This window comes from Podarcis filfolensis, assembly GCF_964270895.1.
Source record: "Podarcis filfolensis genome assembly, chromosome: 3".
Classification (NCBI taxonomy): domain Eukaryota; kingdom Metazoa; phylum Chordata; class Lepidosauria; order Squamata; family Lacertidae; genus Podarcis; species Podarcis filfolensis.
In genome coordinates, this window is record NC_139606.1 from 63,892,806 (window position 1) to 63,910,299 (window position 17,494).

The 17,494-nt window shown below is 39.6% G+C and overlaps 1 protein-coding gene across 1 annotated transcript in view; it reads left to right on the forward strand.

Annotated features, from left to right (window-relative positions):
* UTRN (utrophin) overlaps window positions 1-17,494 on the forward strand; it is a 317,035-nt gene that overhangs the window by 43,777 nt on the left and 255,764 nt on the right. Inside the window, exons 4-14 of the mRNA XM_083607527.1 lie at window positions 5,383-5,475; window positions 6,225-6,302; window positions 7,219-7,311; window positions 8,003-8,175; window positions 9,716-9,831; window positions 10,537-10,694; window positions 13,222-13,425; window positions 14,933-15,114; window positions 15,638-15,788; window positions 16,523-16,642; window positions 17,095-17,196. Coding sequence (XP_083463653.1) covers window positions 5,383-5,475; window positions 6,225-6,302; window positions 7,219-7,311; window positions 8,003-8,175; window positions 9,716-9,831; window positions 10,537-10,694; window positions 13,222-13,425; window positions 14,933-15,114; window positions 15,638-15,788; window positions 16,523-16,642; window positions 17,095-17,196 — 1,470 coding nt within the window. The remainder of the gene's footprint in view (window positions 1-5,382; window positions 5,476-6,224; window positions 6,303-7,218; window positions 7,312-8,002; window positions 8,176-9,715; window positions 9,832-10,536; window positions 10,695-13,221; window positions 13,426-14,932; window positions 15,115-15,637; window positions 15,789-16,522; window positions 16,643-17,094; window positions 17,197-17,494) is intronic.

Consider the following 17,494-nt stretch of genomic DNA (forward strand, 5'->3'; position numbering starts at 1 on the left):
CTGATACGTATATATATCCTTTACCCTAGCCTTTGACAGCCAAGATGTGCATTTTCAAGAAACACCATTTCCCTGTGACTTATTTCTTCTTCTTCTGTGTTTTTAACACTGAATTTTAAATTGTTGTAGCCCACCCTGGGACTTGTTGGGTGAAGGGCAGATAATACATTTACTACTACTACTACTACTGTTATATGGGTTACAATGCATAGTCTTTTCAGATCATCCCTAATAAGCTAAACAATTTTCTTAGACATCCGCAGAGTGATCTGTAATGTTATAAAGATTGTGTGCCACCCCCAATCTCTGCTGAGTGGTAGCCAGATTCCAGGGGTTTTGAGACGGTTACGCAGGATTGTGTTTCCGTTGGGAAACAAGGCACAGCCGAGACTGTGATGTCTTTAAGAAATATGGTTTATTTTACACACATTTACACCGGAAGCTTTCAGTTTAGAGTTTAGAGGCTTTCACATCTCAAGGGGGGCATGTTCTCCATAGCAGTACAGCACTGGATCCCAAGATGTCTCGGTCTCAGCGTGCCTTCAGCCAGCACGACAAGATGGTCTTGACCTTCAGCTCTCACATGAAGTTCTACCTTTTTATTGCGTCTCCTTCTCAGAAAACCCCTTGCCAAGCAGCTTCTCCCCCTTTCCACACTATTCCATGCCTAGCTTTAAAAGGTGACAATTTAACTTTGTGACACAGTGCCCACATTGCCTTGGCAACCTCCCCCTCTTTTGCCTGTGGAGTCTTTTGTCTTGTAGACAGGTTAATGGTGGGGCAATCATCTCCCTTTGCCCCTCTATCTGGCTGGCAGAAAAACAAGCTCCGCCTGTCAGTTCTGATTAAACCCAGCACCCAAGATTCTATAGGAGGAAATCTGGCACCAAGGGATCTGGGGCATCCCTGTTCCCCCACTAACCAGTCTTCCCCAATCTGGTGCCCTCCAAATGCTTCGGACTACAGTTCCCATCAACTTCCTCCAAGCTAGCACAGCTATAGTTTGAAGCATCTGAAGGGCACCAGGTTGGAGAAGTCTGCCTTATGGAACTGTTTCTTGCATTCCCACTGTGAAGAGGCATTGTACAACAACAGCAGCAGAATTGTCGAGCTAATATCCGTTCAAAAACAAAACAAAAACAAATGTGACGCATGATTAAATTCATTCATATGCAGGAGTCATAGTTCTGTCCATAGCAGTATCCGGAGAATTTGATGTTGTCATATTATAATTAGATTCTGCTTGCAATATCCTGAATGCATTAAAATGGATTTTGAAGATTGCCTTTCTGTATGCTCTGTCACAATTCGACTTTATGAAAACATTCAGTGAACTTGCGTTCTGATCAAGTACAACTGCCAATTTCTGAGCATTATAAGCTGCTGAAGAATTGTAGAGTTATTCTAGAACAGTCCAAAGTCCCCACTTTTTAGCTTTCTTGTTTGACTGTTTCCTTCTTCACAAAATTATATTGGGTTACATTTTAGAATTGAAAAGTTGTATTTCCTAACAGGGAAGGGAGGCAGGATAGCAAATAGGCATTTTAATCAGCTGATTGGTGGCTTCTTTCGAAAGCCATTTGCTGCAGAACTACTTCCTGCATGTGGAGCATCTGTGCCTGCAAAGGAAACATGCTCCATTAGCAGCAAACATTTTTAATTCTGATTGCTTCCTGCTGCAAATAGAGTTTCCTCCCCTGCAGTGATTTGATTGATTGATGGTAAAGTGGAATAGAAATATAATCATTCAAATGAATCACAAAGTGGCTTACAAACAATAACAATAACAATAGCATAATACAGGGGTCAGCAACCTTTTTCAGCCGTGGGCCGGTACACCGTCCCTCAGACCTTGTGGGGGGCCAGACTATATTTTGGAAAAAAAACATATGAATGAATAAGTAACCCAGAGATGCATTTTGAATAAAAGGACACATTCTACTCATGTAAAAACACACTGATTTCTGGACCGTCTGCAGGCCAGATTGAGAAGGCGATTGGGTTGGATCTGGCCCATGGACCTTAGGTTGCCTACCCCTGGCATAACAGAACATCACAAACAGAGCACAAATAATATAGAACAATTAAAAAATCACCAGGAAAGCAATAACAATCAACAAAACAACTAATATTTTTGTGGCATAAAATTTAATATCTGGAAATCAGCACTGGGATCATTAGGATATTGTTGATAGAGAAGTACCAATAAGTAAGAATGAGTGTGTGTGTGTGTGGTGTGATGATGATTTACGTCACTTTTATAAAATTATAGATGTGAACCATGAGAATTTTATTAAAACATTTTAATTTAGTTACTGGATGCTTTAATTGCTTTTCAATGTTAATCGTGTATTCATTGTTCACCTTCTGAATGTATACATTAAAGGAAAATAGGATTATGTTGTAATTTTTATATAAAACAAAGTAATCAGGGAAATTGATGACATCTGTAGCAGTTTTATAGACATCATAATAGCATAATTACTTCACAAGTCGCTTGGACCTCAGTTGTGTGTATATTTCAATAGTTTTTGTGCATTGTAGAATACCTGCTTCTTCGTATCATCGGCTACATTGAAAGTTGCTTTGGTAGTTTTGCTGCTGTTACATTTTTTATAGGGAGAAAATTGATTGTAGGTTTGTTCTCATAAAAATCAGGTACTTGTTGAGCTAAGTAATCAAGTTATAACTATTTTGGTGCAGAAGACAAAAAACCATCCTGCCATAAAGAACAAAAGAAGAGACAAAGATAATAATTTGCAGTTCAGTGGACCACATCTGTATGATAACTACTTTATATATATTCAAAATGAATATATAGTCTAACAGGAGCTGGGTACCCAAATTTGAGGAACACTTGTTCAAAGTGTATTTTGCCTGCAGAGTTATTAAAAAAATTGAGGCACAGCACATTGTCTTTTGCATCTGCTTCCACTTCATGGCTTTGCAAGTCTCTCCCCACCCCTTAAATGTGAGATCGGTATAAAAGAGGAACGTGGACTGATTTAACTTATATAATTATATAGAAGTGATTCAGCAAAGCAAATGCCTACAAAGGAATTACATATAGTTTCTAGCATCAATACAAATAGAAAAAACACAAGTTCTCTTTTATTACATAAATATATTTCTGAATAAAGTTGGTGCTCTAAATTTAGATACTGGAAAAAATATGCTCAGTTTCATTTACTCAAATTCTTCCGACCCTGCAGAGTGACCTTTCTGCTTTGTGAATGGTTCCCACATCAAATTCCCATGACTTGGGGGCATGATATGGAAAAATCTTGGTCCAAATACGAAAGTAAATAATACGGATTATGTAAGATGAACCAGAAATTTGTTTTCTGTCCCTATACTAAGACTGTTTCTTGAACTTGCTGCTAAATTAGTGTTACATAGAAACTTGCAAGCTTGTTTCTCTGTGGAAGAAAGATCATATAACAATATGTGGAATGGGAGAAGTGAGAAGGAATACCTACAGCACAGAACTGCTGAAATAAGCCAATGCTTCCCATTTTTTTTTCGTGTGCCCCTAGTAAGCTCAGCTTTAAGGAGCTGGATGTGCTTCAGATGTACTGTATCTTGCCTTGCCACTTGCCCTGCCTTCTTATGGACCACGACTCTGTCAGCTGTGTGTTTTTTTCTCATTTTGTGGATGTAGCCCATACAGTGGTACCTTGGGTTACAGACTCTTCAGGTTACAGATACTTCAGGTTACAGACTCTGGTAACCCAGAAATAGTACCTCGGGTTAAGAACTTTGCTTCAGGATGAGAACAGAAATTGTGCTCCGGTGGTGCGGCTGCAGCGGGAGGCCCCATTAGCTAAAGTGGTACCTCAGGTTAAGAACAGTTTCAGGTTAAGAACGGACCTCCAGAATGAATTAAGTTCTTAACCCGAGGTACCACTGTAATTGTACGTTTAAAGAATGACTTTGGGTTCCTACTAGTTTATGACTATTATCTTCACACCTTAATCCTAAATGTTTGTATTTCTGCTTCCAGCAGGGCTGTTAAAACTGTGTCCCCCCCCTGCCCCCCAAGACTCCAACTCCCATTAGTCCTACCTAGCCAAGCAGAGTCAGTGATTAGGGATGATACCTGTTTTAATCCAAGAACATTTGGAGCAGGGTGGTCCAGCACATGGCACCCTCGAGGCTTTTTGTGCCCTGCCCCCCTCCGCAGCCCTTGTACTGCCTTCCCAAAGCCGGGTAAGCGAGGCGGTGGGCTTTGGGAAGGAGGCACAAATGCTCTGACAGGGTCCTAGAGCAGGGGTCGGCAAGGTTTACCTCACCTGGGCCAGTTCACTCCATCAGAGATCCCTCCGTGGGCCAGATCGTTGGCACATGTAAGTGCCAATGATTTCCGACGTCTGCATCTGCGCAGATACGATTTTTGGGGTCTGCGTCTGTGCAGATGCGATTTCTGGCGCCGCGGAAGTGAGCCCCCGCACCGGTTTAGTGGGCTGCTCAGTTTGGGGGCGGCTTGTGAGCTGGTTAAACAACCCCCGTGGGCCGCTTGTGGCCCATGGGCCTTAGGTTGCCTGCCCTGTCCTAGAGTTTTCCAGTCTCCTTCCCAAAGCCTATCTGGGGCTTTCCTAGCTTCGGGAAGGAGGTGGGGGAGGGCTCTAGGACTCTGCCAGAGTCTTGTGTCTTCTTCCCAAAGCCCAGTTCCTTGGTTATCTGGCTTTGGGAGGACAATGCGAGGGGGCATCAAATTTTGGCCTCTCTCTCTTGCCCCCTCACCCCACCCCCACCCGACAAGTAGTGTGTGGCCTATGGCTTCTTTGTTGATATATTATTGAAGCCCACTTGGTATGAAAAGTTGGACCGTCCTGATCTAGAGGGTCTCAGGTTTCCCATCCCTGGTTTACACTGTCAGTGTTAAAAGTGTTTTGAGGTGTGGTAGCATTTACTGGTATATTTTAGGCACATTTCCCTGCAAGACTTACAGGCCAGTATAGCAAGGCTTAGTAGGCTTTCTCTGTGTGTTTCTGACAACCGTAAGTGGTGAAAAATTTGGAATCTACTCTTCCAGGTGAAAATTATTGCATGATAATTTCATAGCAGATCAAGACTGTGAAGGCAATGGATGATAGTTGCTTTAAAGAGATTGTTGGGAGGTTATGTAGTGGCTGCCACCTTCGTGGCACTTTGGTCTATATAAATAATTTCACTGAGAAATCTGGAAAGCTTGAACATATGCAGAGAGAGAAAAAATTGAGACGAAATTGGTCAGACTGTGGCTACATCTTATATTTGTGGCATTTTGTTCCTTGTGTGTTTATAGAACTAAATATTATGCATGATGGGAACTAAGTTACCTACAAACTTCCCTTTTTTGGAGCATTTTATAATGATTCTAAAACGTATCTTGTATTATAGTGTGGAAAACCACCAATAAAGGATATGTTCACAGATCTCCGAGATGGGAGGAGGCTTTTGGACCTTTTAGAAGGACTGACAGGAAATCCATTGGTAAGCAAAGCATTCTTCCAACACGAAGAAAATTAACTTCAAATGTTGCGTGTCTAGTTAGAGTGGCATCATTCACTTATTTAGAATACTTTGCAGGTCTTTGCCTATAGTTTATGAATGAGCACACTCAAAGTCAGTGTGTTTATGTTCTTTGCATCAGTTTGAACTTGCATGTGGTTCTTGGATTTCTAGTTCTTGCAGTTGTAATAAATTTAAATATGTGATGGCAACATTTTTTAATCTAATCAGTTATGCTGAACAATCAATGCAAATTTCCTCTGATGGATTTCCACTGCATTTTTTTTTTCAGCAGAAGAAAGTTCATAGCAGGATTAGCCCCTAGCCTGAGTTAGACAATTTCTTCCCTTCATACCTGAATTAGGAGAGAAGGAAAAGAGAAGGGGAATGTATGTGAACCTGACGCTTGCTACAGTACATGTCTGTAGTTTCTATTGTTACATCTGAATGCAACCAGTGTACGCCTAATTCAGTCGTCTTCCATTAAAAATAGTTGGTTCAAGCTGCCATAAGCAATGTATATCATCCAGAATTATAATTACATAGCTTGGCTAAAATAAATAGATATACATTTGGCTAGATTTAATACATGTATTCAGAATGTATTCAGAAATTCTGTTTGGTCTTTCTTGATCCTCTGGAGAGTATTATTTGTTTAATATCATACAATGAAAGGAAAATTTGTGATCTTAGTTCTCCTCTTATATCTGAAAATTGTTTGTTATTTGAAGCTGAAAGAACGTGGATCCACAAGAGTCCATGCCTTGAATAATGTCAACAAAGTACTTCAAGTTTTACATCAGAACAATGTAAGTTTCTAAAATAAATATTTGCTTAGAAGTTCAGTGCCCTTGAATGTTCAGTGCCCCCGAAACAGGAGAAGAGAAGGTAACTATGAATTAAAATTAGTTAACTACCAATTAGACTCCAGCCTGAAAAGTCTTGGTGGTGACAGGGTAGGCTTGGGAAGAAGAATTTCATAAAATTCAACATGCTTACAACTTGGTTCCCATAGTAGTTTATACTTTGCAGTTGAGAATGTGTAATGATACTTCACTTATAATTAGAAGATAATTTCTCCCTCAAGAAGTGAACTTGTATTTCTTGTTCCTGAATGCCTTTGGGCATCATTGATGGATAGAATGCTAACTTATTTTGAGGGGCTGAGTCAAATTATAATTTACTTTCTATAGACTTTTTATCAATAGTTATCAAGTCTCCTGAACGGCATCAGAAAAAACTATCTTTTAAAAATAACAACAGAAAGCTAAAAAGTGATTGCACAAATAAGAATGTTGTCTACTTTTGTACTGTTTATACATATAAAGGTTTGGATCTGAATTTAATTCTTGATTTAAAGAGAGAGCTTTTCTGCCCTGCCTTCCTTTACATTTCCCCCAAAATCTGCTTTTGGAACTGGGGGAAGCTGTTGCCTAGAGGCTGTTGCTTTTGGCCACCAGATAAATATTTGGTTGCCACTGATGACAATCTCTAGGGACAACTTGATTGGGGGGAGGCATTTTAATTTCACACTTGAATATAAAAATGTGCATATCTCCTAGAATTTGTACATTTAATGACTGCTTCTGCACTTGTACATTCTAGAAGCGGGATTAAATCATCCCGTTATATAGCTTATACTATTTCTTTGCAAAAATGGCTAGGCTAAAGAAGTGAATTGTGTTGACTGGAATAAAAGCAATGATATTTGCATGTGTGTTCCAGGTGGAGCTGGTGAACATAGGAGGGATGGACATTGTTGATGGAAATCACAAACTGACTCTTGGCTTGTTATGGAGTATAATTTTGCACTGGCAGGTGAGCGACCTTGATGCCTTATTTCAGTCCTTGCAAGTGAATTATTAATTAGCAATGGAACACATCTGCAGTTTTTCTTTTGCTGCAACCCTTACATGCCACCTATCCAACCAATCCCACCAATCCTGAGACCCCAGGGACAGGGGAAACGACTTGAAAAGTAGCTCTCTTCTAATAGTAAGAAACCATTTGACAAAACTTTGTGCTATTCACCAGCATGCATGCATGCATGCATGCATGCGCGCGCGCACACACACACACACACACACAGTAGGCTGTGGTGTTCTTGGATCTCCTTAGCTGGCCAAGAAGCTGGTAAAATGGGTTCCCATAATTAGGGAAAGTACTAGCTGAGTATTGTTAACATCTGTATCGTCAGCTTAAGGGGCACTAGTGCAAGTTTTGTATTGGCATTGGAAGCAATGGGGGAGGGATAAAAGAAAGAGGTCAGGTCCAGGGAGCCTGCAATATAAAGTCTGGAAATGAAAAGAGTTGGGGACAGATGGGAAGGATGAATATGAACAAATACAATTACATATGCTTCTTTCATGTGGCCGATTGTGACTCACTGTCCTTTATGCTAATGCTGTGATCCATAGGTTTTGGAAATCTTGTTTTCAGAGGCTCTGTGTACTCTTGGGCAGTTGTTTTGTGTATATGTACTTGAAAGGCTTTTTGCGCTTTCTATCAGGTTAAAGATGTCATGAAAGATATAATGTCAGACTTGCAGCAAACAAATAGTGAGAAGATCCTCCTGAGCTGGGTGCGACAGTCTACTAGGCCTTACAGTGAGGTCAACGTTTTGAACTTCACCACAAGCTGGGCAGATGGGCTTGCTTTCAACGCTGTGATCCACAGGCACAAGTAGGTAGCTCTTTGCCAAATGCTACAGTTCTAAGGAAATAAGCACCTGCAGTTTCTTTGTCCTGAGGTGGGTAAGGAAATTTAATGCTAAGTGATGCATTTTTATTTTTTTTAAAAAATGGCAGTAACAAATGACAATAGAAGAAAACTGCCAATACAACATTTTCCTAAAGAGCACAAAGCTTACACTCAGTTCTCAATAAGTAAAAAAAATAAATACTTGGAATTGTTTTAAAGCCCACTTTGGCATATGTTAGCTGGAAAGAAAGCTGAGTGTTTTTTAAATGTTGAGGTTACTACATTTGAGTGATGAGCAACAGTCAAAGCCAGTAATATATGTTCTTTGTTTTTACTTTTTAAAAACACACATGGGAAAGTAAGAAAACATTTAGTTTTTAGTTTTTTTAAAAAAAGAAATCTCTGCTCAATACTAATACTTCCATGTGTTTATCTTGTGCCTTCTCACTATTTATTCATAGATGCATATATTATGAAATGAATAAAGGTCATTTATTTTCCACTGAAAGCTTAAGACTGCAATATTGTTCCACTGAAAACCATGGAACTGTTGAAATAAAGTTAAAGGTTCATTTTGTTGGGGTGAAGATGTATGGCGAGGGCCACCACTACCTAAAGATAACAATAACTAAGTATCATTAAAACAATGGAACCAGTTAGTCACAATTAATTTAAGTCCCATTGTAATGGGATTCAGTCACAAGTAATTTAGTCATGTAAGGTCATCTTGGCCCAGTTTAGATATAATGCTAAGGTAACCATGGCTTACCATGAATGCATGTGTTCCTGGAGATGAGATTGTGGATATTTACTCCTTGTCTGGGCCTGCTACAAGCTAAACCATGGTTTGGCTTAGTGCATTGTCCAAATGGTCTTGTTGGTTCTCATTCCACTCAAACCACGAGTGGTAAGCAAAGTTTGCTCTTGGTTTTCAGCTCACAATTTGTCTGGAAGAGGTAAAACATGAGAACAGGAACAGGTGACATACTAAGCCAGTCCATGGCTTACTTAGCTCACAGCAACAGAATGATCAGAAAAGGAGCAAAGTGACTGGAGTATCCTCTTTGGGAGCCTATGTGCTTGCAGCAGGCCATGTTTTAGCTTAGTACTACATGTAAACTGAACTAAATATTCAGCACTTTTGAAAACAGCAAGTTGTTCAAAGAATTAATTGAAGGCTGCCTTGCCTTGCATTAGCAGCACACCTGCATGCTGCCTAAAATATACCCAACAATTGAGTCTGATTTCTTTAGCATGATTATTGGGATCAATAAGTAGGTTGAATGTAAGTTCTGTCCATATGATTGAAAGTGAACTAAATTCCGGGGACCCTGAAATGTTAGTTTCCTTCCGGAGAAATAAGTAAGCATATCCATCAGCATATGCACAGATCTTTTTCTTGTATGTGGTATTTGACATAATGGACGCATGGTACATATAACCGCTTGATTCAAGTGTTGAATGAATAAGCAAGTTGTCTTCCTTTTTTTCTTCCCTTATTTGTTTTCTCTTCTGATTTTAGGCCCGAGCTCTTTAGCTGGAATAAAGTAACTAAAATGGCTCCAGTTGACAGACTAGAACATGCCTTCAACATAGCCAAAAATCGCCTGGGGATAGAAAAATTGTTAGATCCTGAAGGTAGAAGATGATTCTTTGCAACAGAGTACACTTATGTCTGGATGATGAATTTTTTTTATTTGATTATATATATGTTTATGCATTTAAGAGGACTGTAATGGATTATAATTGGCTAACTTCTGTTTAGAGTAAACCCATGTGCCTTAAGTTAGTCATGTCCATTAATTTCAGCAGGTCTGCTTTGGGTATGACTACAGCGGAATGCAATCCAATACTGAATATGAAAAAACGAAGTGTTGCTGCAGAGACTTCAGTATTTCTATATTGTTTACCTAGCCTACATTTATTAATTTGCTTAGGCAATTTATAACCTGCTCTTCACAAAAATCAATCCCAGACCAGAATACAACATGAAAAGGAGCAATACATAATAAAATAAAACATTCTGAAAAAAATCAAACCACAACAATAACCCAGAATTAAGCATGCTGTGCCCTTTTAAAATTAATTTCAGTCAATCTGCCGGTAGTCTTGTGCTTAATATATCTATATAATGAGAGTGAAGTGACAGAATTTAGTACTGATGGTTTTCAGCTTGGTGGATAGTGTCCTATACATGTGTTGCTGATTCATTTCTGCAATCTCTCTGCCCACCCTCCGCAAACCCTGAACTCAACATACGGGTACAGCCTTATGGCTCTGGGCATGGTTTTCAGCTTGAAAACTTGCAAGAATATCCAGTAAACATATAATTTCTGTTTTTAGATGTTGCTGTACAGCTTCCTGATAAGAAGTCCATTATCATGTACTTGACATCCTTGTTTGAGGTCCTCCCTCAGCAAGTTACCATGGAAGATATTCGAGAAGTGGAGACTCTTCCAAGGAAATATAAAAAGGAATGTGAAGAAGGGGACATACAGATGGTGTGTGCTAATGTTTTCCCAATTTTTTTTTAGTTTAATGTCGTATGACATTTAATGTTGCTTCCCAGGTAGCTCCTGTGTCTTTTGTCCTTTTAACAGTCAATAGAAAAGTGCTCATACAAACTTGTACAGTCAGTAGGTTCTGGCTTCTGTCATGCAGTGCAAAAATACATAGCTTTCTTCCGTTCTTCTTCCATATCATCTGATGATCTTCCTTTGCTTCTTTTTTCTGATGTTACTTTATCGGCCTGGCATTCATATTTTCTCTTTTCCAGTACAACTCCTTGTCCCCTCAATATACTTTCCTCTTAAAAAATAAAAAATCTGTTGCTATATCAACCCAGCCTTCTATGCTATGTATTTAGAATTCTCTGATTTCTAGTTCTCTTACTTTTCCCTTTATATCTTGGTCTTTAAAATCCCCTGACTCTTTTCTTTTATGCATTTCTTTCCCTTTTTAATATAAAGTTCGGGAGCACATTGCTCTATGACAATGTGTTGGATCTAGAGTTCGTGGGACCTGAACTCTGATCCTGGGATGCTCTCACTGGGAGTGGGAGAAGATGCAGTTTTAACTGATTCCCTGTTACCCTTTACTTCCCAAAGATCTACTCTGGAAGGTGTGGGGGAGTGGTTTTTGAACAGTGTGTGAGGTGGCATAGGAGGCTGCAAGGAGAAGAGGGAAATAAGCAAAAATCACTTCCTCCCTTTCTCTAGTGCAGCTGTTCTCAACCTGTAGGTCCCCAGATGTTGTTTGACTACAACTCCCATCATCCCTGAGCTCTGGCCTTGCTAGCTCGGGGAGATGGGAGTTGTAGTCCAACAACATCTGGGGACCCACAGGTTGAGAAAGGCTGCTCTAGTGGAAGCTTCCATTGCTTTCAGATGCTTCCATTTGTGTAAGAACAATTCTTCAGCCAACTCAGGGGTCTGTCTTTCCTTTTTACCAAGTCTGTTTTTTATTCTTTTCAATCTGGGTTTCAGTCTCTTCATTAAATAGAGGCTTCTCTGATTATATTTCTGAGTTTGGATCAAAATGGTAGGGTCATTTCTTTCACCATTTGGAAATGACTTTAGCTAAGATGGTTCCTTTTCCCTTGCAGTGCTATCTGACCAGAATGCCCTTTCAGTTGATTCTTCCTCTGTTTGTATCTTTAGTTGGGTGGGTTTGGGTAAAAGGATCTGCTTAACTCTTCCCATCCCAGCTATTTTTCCCCCTTCAAAATCATGCCTGCTCTCCTGCTGTTTTTCTCCCTGAGAGATAAAATATCTCCTGTTATCTTCTAACATTTGAAGAGAAAGGTCTCTTTCATTCACCTCTTGTGGTCTTTCAGTCAGCATAAAGCTACTATTACCTGAAAATAGAAAGCTCTTGGTGGGAGAAGGGGAAAGATTATGTAACTTCATATATAATGTGTAGTTCTGTCCTTGTTTTAAGTGTCAAGCCACCATAACATTTTTTAAATTCTATTAGACTTTTGCTCTAGTCATTGATTGTTCCTTTCAAGAGGCAATACTGCTGAATGTTTTTATGACATAACTCTTGTCACACATAGAATCATAAGACAAAGTGTAAACTTTGAATACCACCAGTTAACATCTTACCTCTTGATAGGCTAGTTGTAGAAAGTGTGCAGAGGTTACTATTTTAAGTTTTATATACTTGAATGTATTTTGTGAAGCACTTGTCAGAAATCCTAGCTTAATGCTTGTAACAGGTTTGGTGCCACATATTGCACTTAGGCATCCGGTAATTGAACTTGTGACTTAAGTTCGTACTTGAAAAGGACAGGATATTTTTACAACTGAAATCTCTTTAGACAGAAGTTCTGATAAGACTTCTAAAGTACTTTAATCATGTGTTGGGGTTGCACAATTTTTTCTAGGATTTTTTTTTATAGAAGAAAGACCTACGACTTTAATTTTTATGCACGACTGCATTGTAATGAAAACCTTCTCTAAAGTAAAAACATTAACATCACAGTAAACAATTTATATATGGTTAATGTGCTTGATGAAAGCCGTTTTCATTTTTTAAATATCAATGTGAGGGTGTATGTCTGTGTGTGGAGTCGTCATGTTGTAGGCTTTTGGAGGTAAGATAACGGAATTTTAGCAACTTCTGTGCACGTATAGAAATATTTTATCTAAGTCACTGTGTAAATGCGTTTGTAAAATGAACGTCATTGAGAGCAAAACTCAATTATGTCAGCTAGTAAACCTAGATCATTCAAATGGTTTTTTGGTAAAATATCAACTCTAATCTTAATTTCTGCCATTTATTTCATTAACATTGAATCTGTTATTGATAACCATGCCCTGAATACCTTGAACCAGATACCTTGGATTTCCTGCACTGCAAGGTAAAAACCTAATCTTGCACACACACAAGATTCTGATACATGCATTCCCAACCCCCACTCCAGCCCTTTATGTGGTGGTAACATCTCTGTTAAATAAGCATTTGTGTTATTATAAAAACAGCTTTCAAGAAGTGGCTCTTGAGTTTGATTTTTCTGCTCTGTAGAGTGAAACAGCAGAAGATGACTATGGAGATTCAAGAGCAGAAACTCCCAGCACTGTGACTGAAGTTGATATGGACTTGGACAGCTACCAAGTAGCTCTGGAAGAAGTTCTCACATGGCTGCTCTCTGCCGAGGATACATTCCAAGAACAGGAAGTCATATCTGATGATGTTGAGGAAGTCAAGCAACAATTTGCTACGCACGAAGTGGGTGTTAAATAAGGTTTCTATGAGAGTTGCAGTATGTAGTTGGTTGATCAATATTATCCCTTGATTAGGCAGCAGTAGATCATTTTCATAACTATAGTTGTTATGCACATGTTACCCACCAAGTTCATAAAGCTCCTCCTTCTGCTGCCTGGGAATGCAGAAAAGGGGATTAAGGGGATGGTTGTCAAGTGCCTGATGGGCCATGCATACATAGTTTGTGGGCTGTGTTCAGCCTGGTGGGTCACAGGTTCTGTAGATAGTTGCAGAAGAACTTGTTCAATTTCTTGTTCAATTTCTCTTCGGTAATATAAATGTTATTAAAGTTCATGGGCTACTTAGACGTTGGAAGTTACAGGGAATTTTTTGTTGGTTTCTTTTGGTTCTTTTCCTGAAAAATATTTTTGATGGAGAAATCATTTGCTTATGGAATAGCAACATTATTTTTTTAATATAATATTTTGAGAGAGACCGGGATTTTCCATAGATTGTGAAGTGGTTGCAAATGGCTCATGCCTTGGAACTTCTTTTATATTTTTTTTATTGATATATACCTCTGTTGTGGGTTTAAGATTCTACCCAGATATATATAGGTAGTTGTTTGGTATGTTTGCAGTTACAGTGTGTACTAGCACCTGGAAAGGTAAAGGTAAAGGGACCCCTGACCATTAGGTCCAGTCGTGGACAACTCTGGGGTTGTGGCGCTCATCTCACTTTATTGGCTGAGGGAGCCGGCGTACAGCTTCTGGGTCATGTGGCCAGCATGACTAAGCCGCTTCTGGCGAACCAGAGCAGCGCACGGAAACGCCGTTTACCTTCCTGCTGGAGCGGTACCTATTTATCTACTTGCACTTTGACGTGCTTTCGAACTGCTAGGTTGGCAGGAGCAGGGACCGAGCAACCGGAGCTCACCCCATTACGGGGATTCGAACCGCCAACCTTCTGATCGGCAAGTCCTAGGCTCTGTGGTTTAACCCACAGTGCTACCCGCGTCCCTCAGTACCTGGAAACAGAGCTACTTTAAAGAAAATGCAAGCATAGAAAAGCTAATCATAGAATCACAGAATTGTAGAGTTGTAGAGGACCCTGAGGATCATCTAGTCCAACCCCCTGCAATGGAGGAATATGCAGCTCTTCCGCACATAGTTCGAACCTGCAACCTTGGCATTATCAGTCCTATGTGATTAATGTTGCATATTGTTGGCTCCCCGTTCCAAAGCATTTCAGGCTGTCATAGAAGAAGCATGAACCTGAGGTTCCCACACTAATGGAAAACTAATCACACTGTTGATTTGATTATTTTATTTCTGTTTTTAGCTTCCTGATGAGAGAAACACCTTAGCATCTTTTTTTTTTTGCTTGTTTCTTTATTGATCCTAGCCTTTTCTGTGGCGTTCCAATTTCCAAGTTGCTGTTTATTAAAAGTCTTGTAAATTCCATGCAGTTATTAAAATTATCCATGGCGAGAGATCAGATTGATCTGACTTGTTTAATCTTTTTTCCCTAGGCTTTTATGATGGAGTTGACAGCACACCAGAGCAGTGTGGGTAGTGTGCTGCAGGCTGGTAATCAATTGCTAGCCCAGGGCAATCTTTCAGAGGAGGAGGAAAGTGAAATCCAGGAACAAATGTCGTTGCTGAATTCCAGATGGGAGGCTCTCAGAGTAGACAGTATGGATCGGCAGTCCCAGTGAGTGACACCCTGAACACGCACAGACTAGTTTCCAGTTCCAATGGTACACGTTATGTGTCAACCCCTCCGACCCAACCCCTTGCGGACTGAACAGTTTTTAGAATAAACTTAATGCATCGCAACACTAAATTCAGCCTGGAAGCACATCTAAATGAGCTCAGGAGAAAGGAAATAAGGTAGTGAATAGTTTTGCACCCAAACACTAACATGAACACAAAACTAAACTCTGGATCTTTGTATGAAAATGTAGTATTTCAGATTCTGTGTTCAATACAGGCTTATGTGTTGCTTTAAAACATAGTTCCTTATAAATGTGACTAGATTTTCAGGCCCAGTTTCCAAACATGTTGCTTTTCTTTTGACCAACTCATGTAGGCTGCAATCTTTTGAGTACTTACTTATGAGTAAGACTTAAGGAACACAGTGGGACTCACTTCTGAAGATTGCACTGTTACTTTAACATCAAATCTCCTCTTTAAAGTGACATTAAAAATAATTCCTTGTGTTTTGACATGATCAGCCTCCATGATGTATTGATGGAGCTACAGAAGAAACAACTGCAGCAGCTGTCCGACTGGTTGACTGTTACAGAAGGACGCATTCAAAAGATGGAATCTCAGTGCTTCGCTGAAGACTTGGAGTCCTTTCAACAGCAGATGGATGAACATAAAGTATTTTTACCCCTTACTGTAATAAGCATGATAGAGTGAAAAAATAGTCTGCAACAGCTCAGATTTCCTGGTTGCCTTTGGATGGAATTGTTAATATAGAAACTCATCTTTTAAAATAAGATTTAGACCTTCATGTGTACTGTGGCGTTGTGCCATGTATAGTAAAGTTCAGGAACTGTATTTTTTTGGAAGTACATTTTACTTCTTGGCTTCCTTGAGACTTTGTGTAGCCATTAAAACTTCTGGATGGAACTTACGGGATTTTTCATATGACTGATCTTGTCTAATATTACTCAGTAGTTCTGGAGAATGTGTGGATCTTCCTTTTGACACAGTGCTTTTTCTGAGGAGAGGTGTATTTTTAAGCACCCAAAAGTGTTGCCACAGAGGAAATGTTGTTCTTTCTGCCACCCACTCTTCAATGTGGTCCAGAGCACCAAGCTAGCATTTTCATGTGACTAGACATGGCAAATGAGTGTGGGGATCTTCACTTGCAAGAAGTGACTTAATGAGCACATATGCAAGATAAGGTTGCACTGGTGAAAATAATTTTGTTACTATACATATTGTGTGGGATATGGTCAGAAGCAGCAGAGGCTGTTTAGAGTGGTTGTGGCTAAACAGTCGTGGCTCATTAGGAAAATATTTGCTTAAACAAAAATCAAGCAGGTGGCACTAGCAAAACAATACAGTGTTATGTCTGGTCTTCATAACAATTTAATCAATGCTTTCAGGGGCTACAAAATGATCTTGAAGCAGAGCAGGTTAAAGTAAACTCATTGACTCACATGGTGGTCATTGTTGATGAAAACAGTGGTGAAAGTGCCACAGCTATCCTAGAAGATCAATTGCAGGTGAGTGGATGTCTTGATTTAATAATTCTCTGCATGGGAAAAATGTGGAACATTTTTCAGCCAAAGGGCCACATCTCCTTCTGGGGGCCCACATGCCAGTGGTGGGCAGGGCAAACCTAGATGGAGCAATGAATATGAATCTTACCTTTGTACTGTAGGTTTCTTTCTACACACATTCACCCGATGCTCTCTGTCCTCCAGGCAAGCAAGCAACATTTATTTATTAGACTTATTAGATGCTTGTCACCTGAAAGTCTTCAAGCAACTTATGTTAAAGAAAAATATGTGCATATACAATACATAATGCCAAAGGAAGAAAAGGGGTGGAGCCCCATTGTGCAGGGCTTCTGCTGCTGGGACTCATTAGCTAAATCCCACCCTATATGTTTGTATTTTCTATCTGCTTTCAAAGGGGAATGCATGGTTTCAGAAATTTCTTTAATTGTCTGCAGGTGCTTGGTGAACGATGGACAGCAGTTTGTCGCTGGACTGAGGAGCGGTGGCTCAAACTACAAGAGCTCAATATCTTATGGCAGGAGCTATTGGAAGAGCAGGTAAAACTTGTTTATTTTCTCCAGTGTACTTATTTTTAAAAAGAGTCAATCAGCTTTCTGAACTTGCTTGTATTCCTACCCAAAGGTATTCATTCAATTTGTTATGGACTAGTCTGTTACCAGTGTATATTGCTGACAGAACCTGAGGTCATTCAGTGAAGCTGAAATATTTTGGAAGATTCAGAACTAGAAAAAAGCAATACCTTTTCATCAGCACATAGTTAAACTTTGGAATTCACTACCATAAAATGTAACAAAGGTCACCAACTTGAAAAGTTTTGAAAGGCAATTAGACAAA